The 25,433-nt window shown below is 37.6% G+C and overlaps 1 protein-coding gene across 3 annotated transcripts in view; it reads right to left on the bottom strand.

The window, feature by feature from the left end:
• Nucleotides 1–24,136, bottom strand: part of LOC121416754 (ras-related protein Ral-A-like) — a 38,635-nt gene extending 14,499 nt beyond the window's left edge. Inside the window, exon 1 of one of the 3 annotated variants that reach the window (XM_041610227.1) lies at nucleotides 24,069–24,136. In XM_041610227.1, coding sequence (XP_041466161.1) covers nucleotides 24,069–24,121 — 53 coding nt within the window. In that variant the 5' untranslated portion in view covers nucleotides 24,122–24,136. Of the gene's footprint in view, nucleotides 1–124; nucleotides 169–8,275; nucleotides 8,386–24,068 lie in introns of those variants that run through there. The other 2 variants (XM_041610214.1, XM_041610221.1) reach the window with 2 other exon arrangements.
• Between the last annotated feature and the right edge of the window lie 1,297 nt (nucleotides 24,137–25,433).

Raw genomic sequence — 25,433 nt, 5'->3', positions numbered from 1 at the left:
TATGTATTTGTAGATTGAATACATGTAATACAACAATTTGGTTTCCTCACTCTTATTTTAAATGTTGGAGAGGAATAAGCTGATAGAACTTTCCTAGAAATACAGGCTTCTACTAGTGTCTTACCCAAAGAATTGTGAGACTACATGTATCATTGAACATGTAGCCTGAATACATGTAGATGGAAGACAATGTGGACAGGCCTCAGTAGGGCTTCGCCCGAGTTTCATTCAAACTCATTCTTTTATTCGGTAGAATGGCAACATGCTTTTCTATATCACATGATCATAATGAGATGAAACACAGCCGCAGTTTGCCACAAAGACACAACCAAAGTTCCTACTGGGATTCAGGCAGTCATCTTTAATGGGAAATCAAATCACATTGAGACTCTGCTTCGGTACACACTTAACACCTGAGAGGAAGAAATTTTGATTGAATACATTCAATGCCAAGAAGACTATAAAGCCTACAGCCTCCGCATTCTTAACTAAGTGAGACATTATTTCTGTAGACCTCTATACATCTATTATGTCAATATGACAGACATGAGCAAAGAAAAGTCATAATCCTTGTTATTTTATACAGCTCACCAACAAAACACATCCATCCCAATGAGCTGACCAGAATAAAATCACCAAAAATGTGTACAAGATTAAACTTTTATACACTAGTAAAACTGAGCATCAAATCAACCTACTAGAAATAATGACCAATATTAGTGGTATTCATGATGGTTATTTTGCCTGACTGCCAGTGAAAATTTCTTGAATCGTTCGCAAGGAACCAGGGCCCGGTTTCATAAAACTTGTTACATAGCAAATTTGCAATAATGGTTTATAGCTACTGAAATAATTCAATTTCATTGGATTTTTTTAAAGAGATTGTGCACCTTTTATATACAACAACAAGTCTTCACAAAGGACCCAGATGTATACTACAAGCTAGTAAATTTGAAGAGTTGTATACACGTAGAGTACCATTTGGTGGACCCACGGTAGAATTCATGGACACCTTTAAGCACAACTTGAACAACTTATTTTCTTTCTATCACAGAATGTTGAGAATGTAAACAGAAAGAATGGATCAGTCTATCAGGGCTTAACAACAGGCCATCATCATACACCTTGCATCTCTTACGGCCGCTCAGGAAAAAAAAAACAGATAGACTGTATCTTCGACACAACGTCACTGGTTTTACTGGTTGATGTCTGAAATTTGGTTACTGTTCAAACCCTGTGGGAAGCCCAAACTTAAGAAGCTACATGCAGACACAACCTCAATTGTCAATCCCTAATCATCCGTCTACTTTGCAAAATAAACTAATATTACAATATGAAATAGTCCAGGCTAGAGATGACATGATCTTGTTTTTCAATATATTAATGTTTTTTTTATGAATTCTCTTCAATTCAATAGATCTTAGTTTGCTTTGCTGCCAAATTATCGTCAATATCAAATATTGAGAGCATATTACTAAAAAGCATAACTGGATGCTGTCAACTATTACAAAATGTCTGCTAGTAATACTAAAACTAGTTTTCCGCCCTGTTTTTTTTCTTATCCATCTTCAATAAGCCAACTTAGAGTCTGCACATGGAGACTATTTCCCAGCTGCCTCCGCTATCACTGGATATAGCTGGGCTTCTTGCGATCTGCAGTAGATGTGGACGTGTCAGGGCATCCCAATAGCATTCCTGCAGTCTGACGTGATCACCACACAGCAAGCTGGCTCATGGATTACCAGTTTCTAACAACAGACTAGTCTTTGATTGCAGTCTCAATGTGCAAGTTCATTGGTATCTACAGATCGTTGTATTCAAATCAATGAATAGTTTACAGTTGAAAGGAGATGAACTACATGTAGTATGGCACTTTGGGTGCTCTTGCTGGAATGCTCAACAGGGAGTGAGGAAAACGCACATCTTAAGTGGGCGAGCAAGAATCCAATAACCAGATAAATGTGCTGAGAGATGCCTGTTACACAGAGGCAGAATACAGCCAGAATACTATTCCCAAGCAATGCTAAAATTATTAACCTCAACAATTTCACATCTCACAGAATAGCTGTCAGATGGGTGGGAGGCAAGACAACGGTAAACGCCTGGTCCCACTGACCGATGGACATAAAACGTACTCATAACAGACACAGTGGACAAGCAAAGTTTGTGGGTGGCTCTATTTGTTTTCATCCACTCCAGACAATGGACAATATGGGTGAACGATGAAATCACAATGGACGGATGCTTGATGGATAAAGAGCATATGAAACACATAAGCATGCAAAGAGTTCACAACGGATGCAAAACATTTTCCAACGGATGGCAAGATTCTTTTTCGTTTTACATCCTCTATGCATCCTTAAGTTCAGTGGGACCAAGGCTTGAGGCACTGTCAAGATAATGATATTTATCTAATTATCAATATGTACAAGAATTAGAAAGTACATTTTTAGGAAAGAGCCATGCACAAAATGATTTCTAGGCTACTGCCCCAACCCTGAACCACCAATGTGACTGGATTCATGTTACATGAACAGTTTTGCCTCCCTGAATAAATATTTGTGAAATTCATTTCAAGTAGGGTCTGAACTTAGTGTTATAGACTAACTCTTGCATGAAATGAAGTGTAGGTATTTTACTACAGCTGTTATTAATCCTGACATGATCGTTATGCCACTGGTCTAATATTTGTCAAACCAAAATGATTTGATTTTAAAGAGTGTTCAGTGAATGCTGAAAATATGGTGAATGCAAATGTATATAGTACTGTGGGGACTACTTACGTACAATAAAATTTTAAGATGATTTTTTTTCCAAAATGCATGAGCAGCAACATCCACCACCTAAATTTGTAAGGAAGAAATCTTATTAGAGTACCAGTACTTTTAAAGTAATGTAAGAAACGTTGCAAAGTGAAATGTACGTACAATAAACTACTTTCCGTGCAAATGCATTGCTTACTTTTTCTTAACAATTCAAATATTTGAGAATGATTTCCCTCAATAATTTTGCAGCTTTTCAAACACCTATTTGCGATATGTACTCCCGATTCACACACACACACAATCTTTCGTCTTTGATTTATTGCCAATTAAAGGATTTTAAAACACGGTCAAATCAAAATTTAAAATCACTGAATTCAAAACATCAAATTCAATGAACATTTGTTTTTCTTCTTGTCTACATCAGATGTGAAACATTTATGCTCAGGAATCTTAGGACTTCACACTACTCTGACACCGTGAATAAATAATCCCGAGTGCATCTGTACCTGCAAATTAGCAGGATAATTCGTAAAATAGCGCGCAATTTTTGACTAGGGATTGCAATCTCGAGATTAACACTACGAACTAGCCCGATAATTGCGTCTCCATTACAAATAATCTTGAGATTGTTCAGATTTGGATAATTTGCCGGATCAGAAATAGTGCGCTTATTTGAAAACTCGGGCTTGTGCAGATGGCCCTATTGTGAAAACAAAGTAGCTACATGTAGTTTCACGCACTCCATCTTATCTCGTTTGTTACTATGTATCAACTACATACACATTTTTTTTATTTTCATTTTTTGAATGATCAACATTGGTTTTCTCAAATTCAAATTATGTGCAACCTATACCCTTTCAGCTATTTACTTGCTAGCACTACGAGCAAGGGGGTCTGGAATGAAAGCCTAAAACCCTCTAAAAGGGGGCTCAATGGATATGAAATCAAGAGGGATGGATGGTATAATGATCCCCACACATTGATTTTTTAGCATGCATTACCACTATGAGAAAATGAGAGATGACAGGACTGGCATGGAAATGAGGGATCCAGAACAACAACAGGCCTAACGATGAAGGACGGAAAGAGTTCTTTAGCATGGAAACACAAATCATATGAAACAGAATGAAGACCTGTGTGAATTACCAAAAATTATACACAAAGTACATCACTCAGTCAGCAAGCCCTCAATAAGTAGCTTTTTTTATCCAAGTGATATTCATGACTAGAGGGTTTTTGCATTGGTAATGAGCTTGGTGCGGACAAAAACACCTCTTTTTATTCGACCATTGCTGCTCTAAATATTGAACGAATTTCATGTTTTGGGTATCTTTATAAAGAAGAAAAATCTAGCTACCCGGGGGGGGGGGGGGGGGTCATATATATTGCTGTGTACACGCATGACCAAAAAAACGTGTTTAGGCACCAAAATGTGTAAATAAAGCTTGCAAAAAACTTGTTTATGGGGTTAGTTTGCATACAGAAAAAAACTTGTTTAGGGGGTGTTTGGAAATAATTTTGCCACGTATGTGTACAGCAATACATTTGACTGCCCCCCCCCCCCCCCCCCCCGGGCTAACTACATGCAATAAGCTACACAGTGTGCATATGACTTATTTTACCCAATGATAAAATCTAAAATGTACAATTTTGTTCAATGTTTGAATATGCTGTAAGCCATTATGCAATTAGGCATGAGAAAGAGCTTGTTGGTGGGGAGGGAGGGGGGGGGGTCGAGATTGCAAGTTGGCAGCCATATTCACATCATCACATGATAATCAAATTTGCCTGACTCGTTTAATAAAAAAAAATGCAAGATACTGTATAGGTTACCTGAACATGTGGACCCTGATAAATTCAATTTGCCTTGTGTTTTGAGTCAGTATTCTATAATTAGGGAGAGCACTATTTATGTGAGGTTCAGTAATCAGCAGAGACCAAAGCACAACCCACAATGTACTATGACTCACAGGCATACTTGTAAGTAGCATTATCACATCACATTTACTCTCATACGTAGTTTACACTGTACATGTCGGTGCAACAGAAACCATCCTTTTCGGGAAGAGGGTGTGGGTTTGAGACTTTTTCTGCAGTTTATTTGCAGTTCATTACACTTCAAATACATGTACAACTACTTGAATCAATACACTGGGGGATAACATATAAAAATACTGTCTACACGAATATGTACAATGCAGTACATGTATCCCCTTATAGAACTTGCATAAATCTAAAACTGAATGTTTACAAACTTGGCAGCCTACAATGTATCAATACATGACTACTACTGTCACTATTGGTATGCCACGACATCACAATAAACCTTTAATACTCCTGAACAATCTCAAACTCAAGCTGATGATGAAAACATATGTGCCCCTTTCAGTCTTACAGTGTTTTATAGGCAGGAGGACTCTATTTGCTTTAATTACTCATGAAAGAAATTAATAGGAGTTTGATAGCATCCTGGATGTGATGTTATTAGTGGTTTGCTGAAGTAATCTTTTATTTCCTTTACGACATGCACTAATTTAGTTTTAGCATCATCACGTGATTATGAAAATAATATTAAGGCAATCAAAATAAGATTTTTAATATTTAGCATTCATGATAAACTCACCTCCCCCCCCAAAAAAAAATCAACTATTACTATCATTTTTTTTTAATTTAAAATCTTTGATTCCAACTTATGTCAGTGGGGCAATCTTCTATCCCTGTAGATACTCTAGAGCTGCATGTTCATGAAAAATTAGATCAAAATATGGAACATTTCATCAATTTAATAATGTAGTGAATGCAGACACCATAATACTGAAAATGATGAGTAAATTGAATTGATTGTGAAATACCATTATGTTTATTTGCAAGCAAATTTACATGGTATTTAAAGTCAGGAAACGGGTCAGCTTTGATGTCATAGATCTGGGAAATGCAGCCTAAAAGTCATCAGTTGTTTCTCCTTTTTATATAATTATATGCACATGCCCAATCAATCTAATGACATGTACTCAAAATCAATAACAAATTTGAACCGATACGTATATGTTAATTGCCCTAATATGCACCAAATTAATGCACAAACAGAAGATTACTCAAAGAACACTGGTGACATTTGTGCAGCTACATCATGCACATGTACCTCACTCGCCTCCCCACATGCCCTACATGCTGTACATATATGTACTAGCAAAAAAGAAATAATGATGAATTACTACATCTATATACCAGTAGATATTGGGGACGCATATCCTCCCTTCATGTACATGTCCCACATTTAGGCCTTAGTGAATGGAGAATTAGAGAAAATATATAATTAAGTACTTTATCCCTAAAAATACTGGGGGCATACATATGTAAACCTTCTTGGTCTACAGTGGACCATGGCATAAACAGATCTTTATTTCTTTATAATTGATAATTTCTAATGGTCCTAAATCTACATTAGGGCTGTCTGCACCAGCCCGAGTTTTCAAATTAGCGCGCTATTTCTGCTCCGGCAAATTATCCCTATCTGAACAATCTCAAGATTATTTGAAATGGAGATGCAGTTATCGTGCTAGTTTGTAGTATTAATATCGAGATTGCAATCCCAAGTCAACTGTGGATTATTTGCAAAATAGCATGCTAATTTACGAATTATCCCACTAATTCCCAGGTGCAGACACACTGGGGATTATTTATTCACGACGTCAGACCACAAATGCATCGATGCCTCGCTCGAGCAGGAATCGCTCTTCTTGCGATGGTGGAGACGGTGTTTCTTGAATCTCAAGAAGAGAGATCAGGCTAAAATCTTGAGATTGTACAAACTCGGGCTAGTGCAGCACCGCCTACTATGTCTCCACAGAAAGAGAAAGGGGAATTATGTGCCAGAATGCGTGCTACAAATACAAGGGAATAAAAACAGATATATCCCCGCCCGCCCTACAGCTTGGAGGAAAGATTTACAAATTAGCTGCGAGAGAAGCTAAATATAGCAAAAACTAAAACCCTTGGGGAAAAATAATCTGAGCATTAATCAGGCATGAATGCTCCAGACCTATTACATTTCCCTCATGCCCACAGGGCACCAACTGCTTGCCAAAGCTTATTCTTTCCATCTACATCATGTAAAAAATGCATGTTATCCACGAAGGCCAACCACATCACAATGATGGTGGAAAACTATCAAATCCACACAGTGGCATTGATTATAATCGACTCCACGATCACAAATAAATATATCCAATTCATTTGCATGAAAATTGGAATGAAATTTGTCACGCGTTTCAGCAGCATCCAAGACAAGGCAGACCCATTTTCTGTCAACTCGTATTTTGACTTCATAAGGACTGCTGCAAACAATATTGCTTTTGGTGCATGGGTATTTCCAGAAGTTGAAATTAGATCGGTCTTCTTCCACAATGACACTACAATTTCTCTTTTACAATTGCCATTAACCTCAAGACTCATCCTTGAGTACACTTTATTTTTTTATATTGTCTCCAAATGCAGAAAATGCCCTTCAATTATAAATTCATGATTGTAGGCTTTCAGCTCAGTATAAGATCCATTTTATAACTTGCAAATTAATGGAAGATTTTAAATAGAGACATCCAAGTACAGAAATCATATCCATAGATTGAGCACTAGCTCAATCTACAATGCTTTTTCTTGCTTCTCTCACGGGGGGGGGGGGAGGGGGAGGCAGTCAAATATATTGCTGTACACATGCATGACCAAACGCATGTTTAAAGGGGTGTTTTTTTTCAGTTTTGGACGCGGGCCACGCGTGCACTCGTTAAGGGTATCAAAAAAAGATTTTAGAAAAAGGGTGCACTGGAAGACTGGTCAATTGCGGGGTCAAACGTATTTAGGATATGGTTTTTTTTCCAAAGCTCTTTCTTCATACATGTAAGTCTAGAAAAACATGTTTAGGGTATGCTTTTTTCCCTAAGCTTTTTCTCCGGAGTCATATTCTGTCAACAAATTTTTTAGGGGCCAAAATGTGTTAATAAAGCCCCCCAAAAAACTTGTTTAGGGGGTTATTTTGCACACAGAGAAAAACTCGTTTCGGAGGTGTTTGGAAATAATTTGGTCACACATGTATACAGCAATACATCTGACTCCCCCCCCCTCGGGGCTTCTCTGCCAATTTAAGCTCATGAACATGCACAAATAATGAGAAATGGGATTGATCAGAACTAAGGGAGTGCATCGAATATCAACAAAAAATTTACTCAAGGCATGAAAGTAACAAAGACATATGACAGCAAACACAAAAAATGAGATCCCTGGACCATGTTGCATAAAAAGGTCATTTTATGTAACTTTACCATCCAATGGAAGGTCACTGGGAATCCTTTATTTTGATTGGCTATTGAGCATCGATACCATGGCAGTAGCAACTGGACGGCAAATTAAGCATGACAGAAACTTTTATGCAACAGGGGGCGCAGAACTCAACAGTAAATCTTTTAAAAAAATGCATAATCATATCATGATGTTACAAAAAAGATTGGACATACTCTGTGAGAGGTTGATCAGTCACGCCCTGCATGCAAGGAAGTATCTCAAGACATCGCAGATGGCCATCAACTCGGTCCTCCTCTGAACTGCTCATTGTGAGATTCAAAGACAACCAAAGTCGCTTAACACAAATCAAATTTTCCACAACGTTTAATAGTGAAGTCCCTGAAGGACTACTGAAGGGTGTCCTGGGCTGGATGACTGTTGAAATGAGAGTCCAAAAAAAGGGCATGTGACCAAGAATTCCTCAAAGATAGGCCAGAGGTTCCAGGAAGAGTTTCTCAAAGATCAAGTGAGATTTTACAATATGACTGGTCACATTAGATCTTGTAGCCTGCTTTCTTCTGCTTTATAAATATACAATGTTGTATACTGATAGTTCCGAAAAATTCAAGTTCAGTTACATGTTCCAAATCAAAATGACTATTGAAAAGTATTTGCGCTGATGTTATTATCCTGTTGTATTGATAATTAAACACATAGAGCAAAGACAGAACTTTCACACCATATTCTGTGACTGAAGTGACTACTCTTCCCACACTATAAGCTGGAACACTCCGGGGGAACACTGCAATCGAAGATAGACAGAAACTTAAAATCTGGAGCTTTGTGTAAATTCTGGTGCAAACACTACAAGCAATTCATAATCCATCAGGAATGGTATCCAAGTTTTAAAGAAATATCCAATGATACTACCCAAAGAAAGATGTATATCAAGAGAAGAATACAAGTGTATCCATCCCTTCCTTGTCAAGGTTTAAAGAGATGACTGCACTTTCTCTCTCGCTGCTGACTTCAGTGAAGCTTTGAGCATGTCTGATAACATTCACACAACACACTTTACACAGTCATTCTGGCGTGACAATTCGTCTGGGTGTCCTGCTAATTATGGAACATTGTGATCATCCCAAGTGATGACGGGTCAGGATGACAAGATGACACAACTGTTCCCCATGAAGTAGGTTCCTGTATATTGCACACCTGAAGCTTTCACTCTATCAGGCAATCTATATGCTGATAAAAATCATTGACTTTGAGGAACTCCAACAAATTGGATGTCACTCGGCCAGTCAAAGATGTTTCTAAATTCACAATGTGTACATTTTTATCAGGAATATCAAAAATATGACCAAGGATTATCAAGTCGGATGAAGTGCACATTACAAAATGCATTCCATCATGTTTGCTGATTTTAATCCTTTTCTATCCACGATCGCTTGACAAAATCATTGTTTGAGTTCAAGTGTTTGGTTCTAAGAATCCACATCAGCCTTCATAGTTGTCCAAACTACATGTAGTTTTACTCCGCACATGCATTCATGCACATGCATTCAATGTTCTGTCAAGAATGTTCTAGAAGGAAACGTATTCCTGTATGCATCAGTTCAATCTTATAACCTCTGAAACAAAATAATCATTCAAGATCAGTCTAACCATGTGCCAACAGCAAATAAAAACCTTTTGTTGATGATATCGACACACATGAAGCAAATGTCCAAGGCAAAGTGTTTTTTTTTCAAGCACAAAGCTCCTGCTACTGTATTATAAGATGTTGGAGATACTAGGCAAGCATCGATAGGCCAGACACACAGCTATCCACACCCTGTTTGCTAAGCAAGGCTTGTGATCGACGAGAAACGATCGCCGAGAATCCAATGATTCATGAGGAAAGCTCCTTGCTGTTAGCAGGTATATCAATAAAATATACACAAGAATGCCTGGATTCACATAAATCATTCCTTGCACATCCTTAAGCAATATCGAGCCAGAGTCACAAGACAATTTTAATACATCTGGAAACTTGTATTTTCAAAAAGGTCACAGATTCAAGCATCTATCATCGGTGATTACGAACCATTACTGATGAAATGTATGGTTGGCACAACATACGATGACTCATATCAATTCAAAGCACTGCACATGAAACTATGAGACATTTTGCTGAATGAAACGTCATCGGCCCGTAAAATCATCCCAAATCTCCACAGAACTCCTGTGGAAATTCCCTATCCAAGATGCAGTGTTTGTGAAGCGAATCCAACAACTAGAGTTGGGAGTAAATGATGTGTACATAATGTGCAATAATGCACTGCTCTGAACAACACGATAGTGTTAATAATCACGATGATTATTCATTCAAAATGTCACCAGCATAAATTGCCCTCTCTGTTGCCTATACCCTTTGGTGATGTAAACATTCAAGAAAAAGAATTGTGATCGATCAAACCGGTTTGGTTGAAACTCTACCTCAGGCATGGATTAGAATCTGATCTGGAGTGATCGTAAGTGTTGTAATCCTTCATCATTATGCTCAGCATATCCCGAGTCGGCATTGATTATGCTGATGTTTCACAAGGAGGGTGTTCCAGAAAAACCTGGATGGGCTGGCTATCATGAGTTGATTGCTGTTCGGTGATGTTTCTTGTAACCATTTAAAGCAGGATTACATGATACTGGGACTGAAATTTAGCTTGAATAAATAACAATGTCCAAAAACCTGAGAATTTTGCATAATTATTTGTCCATCAAGATTGATCCAGGTATAAACATCATTCACTGGGGCCTGATCAGGTATTCATCAAACAGTAGGCGGTTTCAAACCGCCTCGATCACAAGAATCCCCGTTAAATTACGAGAACTTTTTAAGGCTAAAAAATACCCGTTAATTATTCCTGCATTCACACCGCCCCGAAACACATCCTTCGGGATAAGTTCCCGAAGTTACGAGCATGCGCAGTATGGTCTGATAAACAGGCAAGGCGCGAGATTCAAAATCACTAGCCCAGCAGCCACCCACGCCGCCGCACCCAACGACACGCTGGGCTAAAAGTTCCCGTAATTTGCTTTCACATCGCCAAAATACCTGCGACCTTGGAAAAATCCCCACGAAAGTTCTCGTAATTTCGCCAAGTACCTACTATTTAGCGGGTATTTTCTTTCGGGGATATTACGCGTAGTTTGCTTTCACATTACCAAAATACAGGTATTTTCTGATCGGGGTAAATTTCCCGATCAGAGAATACCTGGAACTGGCGAACTTCGAGGCGGTCTGAAACCACCTTTTGTGGGCTATGTTTATGTGGGCTATAAGCATTCTAATCTGTTCACCATCAAAGGGGGGGGGAGGGCACTGTCATTTAAAAGATGGACACCATGCTCGTCCACAAAAATCATACAAAATGGCAGTTTTTTATAAATAACGAGACAGGGACGAGGGACAATACATGATCTTTTAATGTTTATTTTTTTATTTAGATAGAAACCTTTGATTTTGGATCTAAATAAAGCTCATCCCTTCATCAATATCACCACCCTCCCTCCTTTTTAAAGGGTTGTTGGTAGAATGGTACTAGACTGACATTGGCACATTTTGTATGAAAATTCTGAATGGTATTTCAAAGAGGCTTTTTGTTTCAATTTCACTTGAATTCGTTATACTGATTTCATATGGAAGCTTGAATTTTATATAAAAGATTACCCTTACGTCAAAAATACATGTTTTTTCAATAATACTTCAACAACAAACATGGTCTTATTTTTGGTCATGCTGCTTTTCTCTTAAGCAGCCAATTGCCACGCCCCACAGAGTATACAACTGAGATTATCAGACTACATGTAGCAGCATATACCACACTATGAAAGCAAAATTGAAAGTATACAGCTACATTTATGTTGATCATTGAATATCATACATCACAATTGTTTCCAAAAATATCTTTGCTACATTTCAAGCACATGACAGGATAGATTTTTTGCAATTTTTTTGTTGTTGCAAAGGTTACCAAAGATATAACTGCTCAAGCAGACGCAACGAGGTAGACAGTCGAGGGCTCATATCAACCAGCGGGATGATTAAATTTAAAGATGAGGAGAGAGTATTCCCAGGAGAAATGAAATATAGACCTAATTATTAATCTGGGAGAACTTGAATGATTAGGTGGTTTCAAACCGCCTCGATCATAAGAATCCCTGTTAAACTACGAGAACTTTTTTTATTAGGCTAAAAAATACCCATTAATTATTCCTGCATTCACACCGCCCCAAAACATACCCTTCGGGATAAGTTCCTTGAGGTTACGAGCATGCGCAGTATATATATGGTCTGATAAGCAGGCAAGGTGCGAGATTCAAAATCACTAGCTCAGCAGCCACCCACGGCGCCTGCACCCAACTACATGTACACGCTGGCCTAAAAGTTCATTTAAATTGCTTTCACATTGCCAAAATACATGCGACCTTGGAAAATCCCCGCGTAAGTTCTCGTAATTTTGACAAGTACCTACTATTTAGTGGGTATATTCCCGTAATTTGCTTTCACGTTGCCAATATTACCTGGTATTTTCTGATCAAGGTAAATTTCCTGATTAGAAAATACCTGGAACTGACAAACTTCGAGGCGGTATGAAACCACCTACTGCTAGATATATATGGGAGAGGGAATAATAAGAGAGCAAGACAACTTTTTATGATGAATTGATTTAAATCTATAAAGAATAATAAACTGACATAGGTAGATGTACATGAATTCATTACTGTGGTCTGCCAGAGTGAGGCGGGTTGGATTATGAAGAACAAGGGGACATTTACAACAACAACAACAACAACAAAAGCATTGTAAACAGCACCATCAGTATTTACAAAGGACCACTACAAACATTTTACACGAGATATAATTCATGGTCTTAGTTCATACAGCTAAAGCAGGGAATAACACTTCCCTGGCTAAAGCATGGGTAATAATAATAGCAGGGCCCACTGGGAGAACAGTTTTCAGAACTGAAGTGGCTACCCTGGGTAAATATACCATATAAATATTATAATTATTATCATCCACTGGTGCAATGACTAGTTTATCAAGACAAAAGGTGTTTTGTTCAAAGTCCATGATTAACACCTTGGGTTTTGAGTACATACATGTACATGTAGGCTATTATAAATCATGTAAACATAGGATAGGCATTGCATGTACATCAAGTGAATGGTGTCCCAAACTCACATAAAATAGCCACAAACAATCACATACTGCAACATGTGCAAGCACTCGAGTTGCAAAAACATAGAACTTGGCAAACACCTTTAAATTGTTTAAAATTTGTATTAAAATTTATTTAACATTTCTTGACAAAATCATGAGGATTACTTTAATGCAAGATTTCAGACTCAAGGTCCCAGTAACATAAAGCACAATGATTGATCACAACCGCGTAGCCAGGATTTCATTTTGGAGGGGGCGGTAAATGCACGCGAAGCGTGCCAACACTTACAGAGCGCGCGAAGCGCGCTCCCTAGGGGGTGGGTGCAGGGAGGGGGAGTTTCCCCCTCCCGCGCGAAGCGCGAAGCTTTTAGTGTTTCATAAATTAAAATGAAAAGGAGCCGTTTCTCTTGTCTCTAGTACCTCCAATTCGGTTGACTATATTGCGATTTTGAACCTTGTTTTCAAAAGTGATTGTGAACGCACAAAAGAGGTATACAATGGAGGAAATTAAAATGATAATAACTCTGCGCGAAGCGCGGAAGCTAAAGTGTTTTATCAATTTTTCTTGCCATAAAAAGGGTCCCGAGAAAAGGGTATTCTCAAAGATATATTGAAACTTTCTTTGGAAAGATCAGATTTGATTACAAACAATTTAGCATCAGTGCATATTTTTAACTAGCAAAACAGAGAAGATTGGTAGAGGAAGATATTCCTCCCCGTGCAGAGCAATGAAACTCTGAAATTTCAAAGAGCGGACGTTTCATCAATATCTCTAATACCCAATCGTCTCTAATTCAATTGAATTTCTAAGATTATTGAACTTCATTACAAGGAAAATAGTGCGCATAAAGTTGAAACTTCTGTGATTTATTGAAATTATCTATCTATATAATAAAGGATGATTAATTTTTTTGACTTATCCTGAAGCGCTTCATTTTGAATATAAAGAAACTTAAGTGTCATTCAAAATTTCAAACTGAGGGCGCAAAACAGGACAGGAGATGAATGTATACAGGGAAATGACATGAAGTTTAATACAATTTGATAAAAAAATATTGTACTTTTTTATTTAATACGACACGAATTCCATACCTTCCTCTTTTTAAATTAGGAACCTGTTTGCCCCCCAAATTATGGTTGTTTATAGTAATGAGCTGAAAAGCGGGAGAAGCTGACTTTATGGAGATGACGGTAGAAACTGATATAAAGATTTTACCCGCTCGGAGCCGACCAGACCAGAAGTTGCGCGATCAATTGAAAAAAAAGATAACTTCATATATTTACTTCGGCCTAACCTTACTCAAATTCATGCCCTAATGTATACAATTTTAACTTTAACTGGCAAGAAGCACATAGCTGAGGTGGAAAAACAGGGTTAGAGAAAAGGTGGGGGAACAATGGAGAACTTCAATATTGTCATTTAACCGCGCGCAGCGCGGAAGCAAAATTCATATATGAATTTAGAGCAAGAAGAGTGAAGGAGTTTCTCTTTTGAGAAAAAAATAAAGAATAAAAAGAAAAAAAACACAAAGCTACCTTTCTTCCCTTTTCCTTTTCTCCTCTCTTTTTTCCCTTCTTTTTTTTCTTTTTAGGGACGTTTTGGGGGGGGCGACCGCCCCCACCGCCCCCCCCCCCCTGGCTACGCGCCTGATTGATCATGGGGTTGATTTCTATGATTGATTACATTGAATAGTGTGTACATGTATGATCAACTGTAAAATATAACTGCATCACAATCAATTGATAAGCTGTATGTTGTTACAGGGTCCTGATGATGTTTAATACAACCATAGAGCTATAGCTCTATGATACAATGGTATTTATACCAAGCACTCATCTCTCATTTAGGGATTTTCAAGTACTCTAGAAGGATGGGCCCATGAGATCAACTATGATGGATGTGTTTATATTTACAATCATTCACCCCCTTACATCATAAACATCCAAAGTATTTTGGAGAATGGACAGACACTCACAGAAGGCACATCTACACTCTGGTATCTATAGGAATGTTTAATAAATTTTCATGCAGTTTCTCTCTCTGTCTGCACCATAATGGTGTACATCAGCTGATGTGAGGTACAAGACAGCTTTCACAGCAAATTGGGAAATAATCAAATACACTTTATTGTTGGTGTACAATTAGGGATAAATCAGTTGTGTAGGGATTTATTCCACAACCAGAAAGTCCTTGAATGAAAGAGCAGCTATGGAGGTTGAAGTTAAAGGCAGCATTTGAGAGAGTATTCTCAACGTTTTGAGTTACGGTACTTCTGGATAAAGAAACATCACATACTAGTAACCTAATTTTTTTACATCCAATAACATCTTGCTTGTACATACTGTACATGTACTTCTAGGGTCTAGAGCAAGATGGCATGAACATATGCATTGATTTTTGCTATTTGGGAACATTCAATATCATTTTCAACACCTATTTTTGAGATTGTTTCATTAAATTATAAATAATTTACTGTTACAAAGTAACAAGGGAACATGTATGGAGCTCTAATACTTTATTTGACCTTTATACAGCTCTCTCTCTCCAAATTGGTGAAAAATTTTCTATAAAAATGGGTATGTGATACATGTAGTCCCACTCATGCATTTCTCTGCAATTCATTGTGAATACATCATTTTCAGTTCAGTGGGTCACAGGTAGTGGATAGAGTAGAAGATAGGATCGATTGAAGTTCCCTCCCTCGCACCTGCGTCTTTGCAATGAAACGCTACCCTTAGGAAAACACAGGTTGACTCAAAATGGGGTTCGGTGAACTTTTGGCCCAGGCACAAAGTCAATACCACACTCCCTTTAACCAATTTATTGCCAAGGGGTAGTGTTGCTGTTAGATATTCTAAGGGCTGGTGCTCTCTCTGGATGTGAGAGGGTTAAGCATGATCGCATCGATCTTTCAAATGAGTTCTGAAGCGGGATATGCAATTTACAAAATTGGAAAAGTTGAGCTACGCCAACTCCTGACTGGGAGATAGGGCTCCGAACTGGACAGTGAACCCATGCACTACTTCAAGGGTTCTGCCTTTTTTTTGGGGGGGGGTTCTTTTTCTTAATTCCTCCCATCTCTTTCCTGTATCAAAAAAAGCTTCCAATACTAAATATGAAATGGGTAAAATTGTCAAATTGAATGCAAATAAGATGCAAACCTAAAGTGATCAGTACAAGAAATCTCACTATTGCATATGATTATGATACACTTTTATTTATACCCCTTTCACCATACGCAGCTGAATATATTACAATTTTATGTGTTTTTTTCTTGGGGGAGGATTCACCTCCAGCCCCTCCCCCCCCCCTTAAAAAAACAATGAATAATCAATGTTTCAGAAGCAAAGTAACCAGCTACATACAGTAAACAGCAAAATGCATGAAACTGATATTCTAGTTAATCATGTCTTCAGCATGTTTTTTTTTGGTTTTGATGTGGTCTTTTGTGATGATGAAATAAACCCTAGTTTGATATTTCATCTAATTATGCTTTGATTACAGTGAAAGCCTTGAAAAAAAAAGATCCTACAACCTATTGCACCCCCTCCTGCCCCAAACTGAAACATCTCTAAGAAAATCGTAATCACTTTATATCAGTTTAGTTTCTCAAAAAAGCAGCTCACTACAGTAGATTACCATCAGCGTCAAGTTCAAACCTACATTAGGAGAGAACTATCTATTAGCCCCATCAAAGCTTCATACTACTATAAACCCAAGAAATCAAGATTGAAGAGGCATGCAATGCAAAAGGTAAATGCCATGTTTGTGTTCCATGGCACATGTTTATCAACATGCATTTGTCTGATGATGCTCCATTCACACGACAGAAAACTTTAATACAAACACAGTAGAGACATGTAAAGTATGCAGATACGTAGCACATGGCAAGGTATATATATATATATATATATATATATATATATATATATATATATATATATATATATATATATATATATACATGTATATATATATATATATATATATATATACATTGCAATTTTCTATCGATCATGTAATATGAACAATCCCCCCCCAACAGTTATATGCACATCCTCGTCAGTATGCAAATGAGAAGACTGATGATGTCATCCACTCACTATTTCTTTTGTATTTTATTATATGAAATATTCTAATTTGCTCCTCTCAGTGTCAAGTGAAATACGATGAATTCCTCCCTGAAGATGTTGTATTAGCATTGTTAAATACAATGGTTCATTTAAGTTGGTCCTTATTGTCAAATTTGTAATAGATGAAATATTCAAACAATAAAAAACATAAGAAATAGTGAGTGAAGAACATCAACTGTTTCATTTGCATATCACAGAATTGTGCATATTACTGTTTTGTGAAAAATAAGTGAAACTTTTAAATGTCATAACTTACTTATTTTACATCTGATTTTGATGAAATTTTCAACGTTATGCTCATTTGATTTTTCTCTATTTATCCCAATCAACATTTTTCTGAGGTGGACTTGACCTTTAAAAAACGTTTATGCAATGCATAAAGCATTTGCAATATTTCAACAAGAATTGATTTATAGTTCTAGATTAAAGTGGGTGCTAGTGTAGCGCTCAAATGTCAAATTTTGAATGCCACATTTGGAGAAGGCAGTACCCATTTTACATACATGTATGTATGCCTAGGATACCTCCCCTGGGTGGAGTGAGGCACATAGGTATATCACTGCATTGCTAAAGGACACATGCTGCTCTGGGGTATGAACACCATGGCATGAGTGTCATTCAAAGTCAAGATACTTCATATCCACTGGGACTAAACACTATGATAAAAGGAATACAGTTTTTGTATAAGAAACATAAAATACATGAAACAGAAAATTTGTGGTACATCTCCTTGAACAGCATTCATGAGGGTTACAAGGTGAAGTCGTTTTTAACCAGGGCTCGACATTAGCAGTGGCCCAGGGCAACCACAAATGAAAGTTGGGCCACCAAAGTTTTGATATATTCTGTTGTTTTCTATCGTTTTTGGGCCGCTAAATTTGCTTTACGGGCCATCAATAATATGACATTGCTGATTTTGGTCGACCGATCAGGTAACCAAGAAAAAAGTTAACATGGAGCCTTGATATAACCATTTAAAAATTGTATCAAATGGCCCTTGGGCTAGATACACTTCACAACAGAATAAGGATTTACAACACCAAGATTGAAATCATGAGAAATACATCTCCCATGCAGAAAAGATCATTAAAATTAATGGTGATCCCAGTTTTATTCCATCTTTCAATGAGAAGAGCTTCAAGTTGATTACTTAGGTAATCAAATCCCACAGTTCTTCAAAACTGAATGGAGGCCCAGAATCGATAGAACATACCAAGGAGAACAATTTTACGTTTCACAAAGATGTGCACCTGGAAATTGGGTGGTCCTTTTCAGGACCAACACTTGCCCAGGAAAGATACATGGTGTACTGTGAAACCTACTACACTATTCTTCTTCGCCACGGAAACCTTCAGAAGTTAGATGTGCAAGCACCTTGCGGCGAACCCCCAATGCTTATCTTCTTACTTCCCAGAGGAAATCTTTGGGATTTGCCCTGAAATTGCTCAACCTGTCTGTATCCAAGAAATTCTTTAAGGATGAACATACAACGGCCATGACACTTGATGGCTGAGGGTGTCACTTTACACATTGATATAGTAGAAGTCGTACATTATTCATCTCAGTGACTATCAGAATGTAATGTATGCATTAAGTATTCACAGAGAATTCATTCTACATCAGAGCTGCCAACCTTTGAGAAGAGTTTGGAGACATTGCGAGGGAGCGAAGCGACCAAGCCCGAGGGCGCGGAGCGCCCGCCCGAGGGGGGATGGTGTGGAAGGGGGTGTCCCCCCTTGCACGGTAGGGAGCTTTTACAATTTTGCAATTTAAATGGTGCAATCTGGCACATACTTTTAAAGGGGAAGTTCACCCTGACAAAAAGTTTATTGTAAAAATAGCAGAAAAATTAATGAAAAATATTGCCAAAGGTTTGAGAAAAATTCATCAAATAATTAAAAAGTTATTAGAATTTCAATTATTTGATTTGTGACGTCATATGCGAGCAGCATTCCTACATAGCGAATGGTAAAAAATCAATGAAATGTCATTTTCTCAGAAAATTGAAAATGGTTTTCACTGTAACTTTTGTATATCAATAGACAAATCGTTTCACACCCGATCATGAAAAGAAAACAAAATTAAGTCATCAGGAACCATACAAAATTTGAAATTTATGCATTTTATATTACATAACACATGGGACAGCTGCTCGTTTATGACGTCACAAATCCAAAACTTTGAACTCTAATAACTTTCTTACTCTTTAACGGATTTTCCTAAAACCTTCACCAATATTTTTTACTATTTTTTCTGCTATTTTTACAAGAAAGTTTTCTTCAGGGTGAACTTCCCCTTTAACTCTGATTCCATAAATACATAAGGCAGGATTCAAATAGGTTAATTGATTATTTTTAATGAAGTTCACTTACCTTGAAAAAAAATCCACATTTTTAAGTGCATTATTCCATATCAACTCTCTTTATAATAGCAGTGAAACCTCAACCTGTGATTATCTGCTGCTCCCCAAGACGATACTAGAAAAAGTGGTCATTATGATGGCTGTCCATACTGGGTGTCAATTAGAAAAGCCATTTCCCTACCTCTCATCCAGTTAAATTATTTAGTAATGGGCTTTGTTGTAACTGGAGGTTGCTCTCATAGCACTATATCAATTTATACAAGCATCCTTCCAAAGTCATTCTTACTATCATAATAATGGCATATAAAGGATCTGATCAAAACATATTTTCAAGACAAGACAAGAGACAACTTACCTACCGGCTGAAATCTGAAGTAGAAGTATACTGAGTTGCGCGGCGCGGCATCTCAGCGCCGTGCCGGTGCCGGCCGGGCCGGCGGGCTATCGCATGGCATGGCTGCTGGCATTGCATTGACACTCGATCGCTCGTTGTGCCTCGTGCGCACAAAACCCCCGCTTCATAGTAAAATTTCGACGCCACCCGCACTCCCACGCGGAATACAGTAAGCCAATCGCAACTCAATATCTTGTCTTTGCGCGGGAAACCGAAACCAATTTGCATTGATGGTATATTAGCTTTGCGCTTGTGTGGTTAAAAACTTTGAAACTTTCGCCTGGCCGGGTTATAATGTTATTGAATATCCGATATAGGCTAATAAACTTTTTTTCTCTCTATTTTCGGGGTTCAGCGTGAGAATTCCTATGATCAGCGTGAGAGTGTGAGGATCGGGTGAAATGCGTGAGACTCACGCAGATTGCGTGAGAGTTGGCAGCCCTGCTACATGTATCTCTATACTTATGCTTACCCTCTGAATTTCAAGGATTTAAAATAACCGGCTCTGAATTGTGAGTGACCAGCCCAATATCATACTCAAATTGAAACTTTGACAATTCAAATTTTAAAGCTAATAAAAAATCGAATCTTAAGAGATTTCAAGTCCACCTCAGAAAAATGTTGATTTGAATCAATAGAGAAAAATCAGACAAGCACAATGCTGAAAATTTCATCAAAATCGGATGTAAAATAAGAAAGTTATGACATTTCAAAGTTTTGCTTATTTATAACAAAATAGTTATATGAACGGGCCAGTTACATCCAACTGAGAAAGTCGACGATGTCACTCACTCACTATTTCTTTTTTTTTTATTGTTTGAATTATACAATATTTCAATTTTTACGAATTTGACATTTAGGACCTCCTTGCCTGAAGCACAAAATGTTAAGATAATGGAATTCGACGTGTTCAGGGAGGAATGAAACTTCATTTCACATGACAATGACGAGAAAATAAAAATATTTCATATTTCATATAATAAAATACAAAAGAAATAGTGAGTGATGTCATCAGTTCCTCATTTGCATACCGACCGAGATGTGCATATAACTGTTTTGTGAAATGAAGCGAAAATTTAAAGTGCCATAACTTTTTTATTTTACATCCGATTTTGATGAAATTTTCAGTGTTATTCTTGTTAAATTTTTCTCTTTTTATTCAAATCAAGTTTTTGTTGGGGTGGACTTGTCCTTTAAGATTTGATGTAATCAATATTCACAGCCAAACTACAGTACATTCATTATAAAATCCATAAAATTCAGAGTGTACAAGCTGCCTTTGAAAATTAGTGAAATGAAGAATTTTAGTAACTAATTGGGTTATTTCCCCATTGCTGTTCATTTTGGCAATGACAAGTTGTTTTCATATCACAGATATAAAGATATACATGTATATTATTTGCAAAATAGCGCGCTATTTTACAAGATGCACTCGGGATTATTTATTCACCGCGTCAGACCACAATGTATCAATGCCTTGCTTGAGCAGGAATCGCTCTCCTTGCAATGGTGAAGATGGGGTTTCTTGGATCTCAAGATTAATCGCGAAGAGGGCCGATCGGGCTAAAATCTTGAGATTGAGCAAACTCGGGCTGGTGCAGCACCACCTAAATAATGTTGTAACCCGCAAGTGAAAACCCGAACCGTACCGTCCCGTATAATCCAATAATTTGCAAGCGGGACCCGCTGACCCGTCGGTTTTAACCCGCAAGTCAATTTATCTTTGAAAAATGAAAAACATTATTTCTGCAATCCCCACACTATACAGGCTCAAATCAGGAAAATATATGTCTACTACTACCTAGCCTAGAGTTAATTTACTTACAATATGCAAATTTGCCTTTTATTTCGGAGAGAAAATGTTTTTTGGGTGACTTTGTACCACGAAATTGGTCCGCTCTGATCTTGAAATTGAAAGCATTACGCAATTAACGCCTCGGATCGATCAGAGCTAGCGAGCCGCAGCTCAGCGCACTAGCTAGCCCAGGCTGCCCATCAAGGATCGGCAGACGGCAATGTTGTTTTTCAGTCCAGGTCGGTCGACACTGCGACTCACAACAATCATAATTACAATATTCAATTCTACGGGACCTCGTCTATAAAGTGATCAAAATTGCAATAAATACCTGGATAATGATACAGTCAATTTTTTCTTCTCGTTTATCTCTATATTATTTCCTTCTGTTTTTGTATTTCATTCGATAATATGGCCGCTAAAACTCGATGTTCAGTTTCCCGTCGCCCGCGTTATGAAATTTGGCCCGCGTTTGAAAATCAAATTCTGAAAATAAACTATTTGGATATCTAGATTCAAAACTGATTTAAAACATTAATATAAGCTTTTCAGTAAGACAATTACTTGTATATCTTGTAAATACCTGCAAATCTTTTCTTTCTTTCTTTTTTTGTGAATGGAATGACGCTGCATGCTCAACCATACCTCGAGGGATGTTCGTGCAGGCTCCACTCAACAACCGTAGAAGTGGTGGAGCCTGCACGAACATCGCTCGAGGTACATGGTTGAGCTACCTCAATAAATCCCAAAGTCTAGTAACCTCGCGTTGGTGAGTTATCATACGGCCTAGTACTCATCCAAAATAACTTATCTTATTTGCTAATTATTACTTAAAAATCATTTGTTTTATTTTGCCAGGGGATGAGTTAAATATCAGACAAAAAAATCATCAAAGCTCAATCTGTTACAAGGCCGACGGGAGACTCACCCACGTACGCATTGGCGCTTGTGCTAGCTAGTCTGAGCTCTGTCTCTCTGCCAGAGCTCTGGGGGACAATTCGCTCTGTAAAGGCCTCAATGATGGTGATTTTCTGCTTCAGACAGAGTTTATATTTCGGGTATATTTTTCAAAACTGCCAATGAAGTTTGATGATTTCTTCATTGTCATGTATATTTAAGTTATTAATGAGTTCATTCTCACCAAATTTAGACTCCCCCATAGAGAAATACAATTTTCGTGGAGATCTGCGTTTTCAAAGAACTTCAGGAAAAGTAAGGGTATGTGGGCCTTTATTACATGGCCAAGTACTGGAATTAGATGGAGTAAAAATTAGATATTAAATTCATTTATATCAAGTTCAACTCACAGTCTCACCCACACAAACACACCCACATCCAAGATTCTAGGCATGAAAAAACTTTAAAAATCATACAATATTAAACAACAAGTAATAATTAATTTAATAAGTGAACAGGTATTCCTCAAAATACAAAAACGTAGCATTTGAAAAGAGCCCCTGAAATATTGCAAAAAAAAATGAAAATGGAGCCCCCCCCAAAAAAAATGATTAATTTTTCCCTGGCTTCAAGTTCCAAGGAATAAAGTGCCATAAAAGGTTACAAAAGGTCAAACTTTCATCTTCTGAAAAATAATGAATAATGAAATCGGTTCCTCATTATGAGCTGGAAAAATGGGACGGGAAACTCAACATCGAGTTTCATTGGCCCATGCGGTTGCTTTTGACTGCGCTGCATGCACGCACTGGCGCTGGCCTTTGAAAGAGAGCAACTCGATGTATTTATCATGTTGAACTGTCTCAGACTCAGTCCTGTTCACTATTCACAAGACAAAAATACGCCGGCATTTTTAAAAGGAAATATCTACGTCTCTAAAAGAATCTGCCACGTAAGAAGCACATGATCTTAACTCAATTTTCACTGTGAATGTTTTTATTATGCGTCGTTTATTCTCCCTTTTTTTTCGCATGACGGTCTGCGGGTTTGAGAATGAACTCGGCCCGGCCCGCAACCCGCGATCGGAGGCATACCGGCAGGTTAACCCGTACCGCAACGGGTGCGGGTTACAACAGCACCACCTAAAGACTTTCCACATGATCCACTTCCGCCTATGTCCACACCACCATGCAAACCTTCAAACATCATTTGTTTGATTTGTTCAAACTTTCACTTACAAGTAGGTGCATCTTTTCCAATTTTTTAATTGCCTTTTAAAACAGCCTTCCATTTGGGTTCCATTTCCCTTCAAGTATAGATTTTTTTAAGGTTACACATAGACATTACTAGATTTGTTCCTGTGGTGTCTATAACCTTTATTCTCACCATGTGTGGATGACTCAACAACTGATACTTTGAAATGTCAGGAAACACCAAAATTAGCAAAGGAAGTGAAAGAATAGAGGAGAAAAACTTGAAAAGACCAAAGATCCTGCATTAGATTACACATGTACACTAACCTCACATTGACATTCAGGAGAATCAACGTGGGCTATTAAACACGCAGTTAAAAAAAACAGCTAATAGATAAAATGCTTTGTTTTTTTCTATCTCCAAACATGTACATGTATTAAAAGGACATAGAATTTTAACCAGGGAATAAAAACATGGACTATAAAGATGATTTCTTGAATAATTTTGCTTCATTCTACATGTTTACTTTTGTAATATTAACCAACATTTACTTATTTTCTGGGAGAGGAATAAGGTTACAAAAAACAAGACCTACTTTACAAGTTAAAATATTCTCCTTTTTCGACATTATTGAAGTTTTTGAGTGTGTGTGTGTGTGTGTGTGTGTAGGGGAAGACTTTTGGGACTTCCCTACAATGCAACTCAAATCACTTCACTTTCTCTCTTGTCTTTCCTTTTTTCTTTTGCACTCCAGGACCCATTTCATACAGAAGATTGTGGTAACTGCCATCTGATGGAAACCTTGATTTTAATTGGCTGCTGAGCCCTGTTGCCATGGTAATTGCCAAGAAGGTAAAGTTACAATTGCATGGTGAAACAGCCCCAGGACTTTAATATTTCTTGTTAATCTCAAGAGGTCTATGGGTCATCCAAGGTTATCTGAGTACATTGTTACACCACTGTGACAAGGCATAAAAAAATCAACAATAAGGGTACAATATAAGCACCAAAGGAATAGTGCCTCTTTGAAACATGGATTGTTGGAAAGTTTCAATGAATTTTTTTTAAAGTAGCTCTTGGAACACTGAAGTGGTAAAACCATAAAACAAACCTATAAAATTCAGCTGACTTAATGATTGCAAAACGACCATCAAAGCATCATTACTGTACATGTATGTGCGTGATATAGATCAAACATGATTTTAAAATCATTGTTCACTCCAACTTCTAAAAGCTCTGGAGTTTATGAAGAGAAAAGGCTCAACTAAATTTTCTGTAGTAATACCTTGGTTACATTTGCTCTACGGCGGCCGTACAGCGAGTCGAATACAGTTGTTTTATTAATTTTAACCAAACCACCTATAGCTGGTAAAAAAAAAATGTTAAAACGGCCGTTTTTGACTCGCCGT

The sequence above is a fragment of the Lytechinus variegatus genome, chromosome 1, assembly GCF_018143015.1.
Source record: "Lytechinus variegatus isolate NC3 chromosome 1, Lvar_3.0, whole genome shotgun sequence".
Lineage (NCBI taxonomy): Eukaryota > Metazoa > Echinodermata > Echinoidea > Temnopleuroida > Toxopneustidae > Lytechinus > Lytechinus variegatus.
Note: the sequence above shows the minus strand (reverse complement) of the source record. Positions and strands in the feature narration are given on the sequence as shown.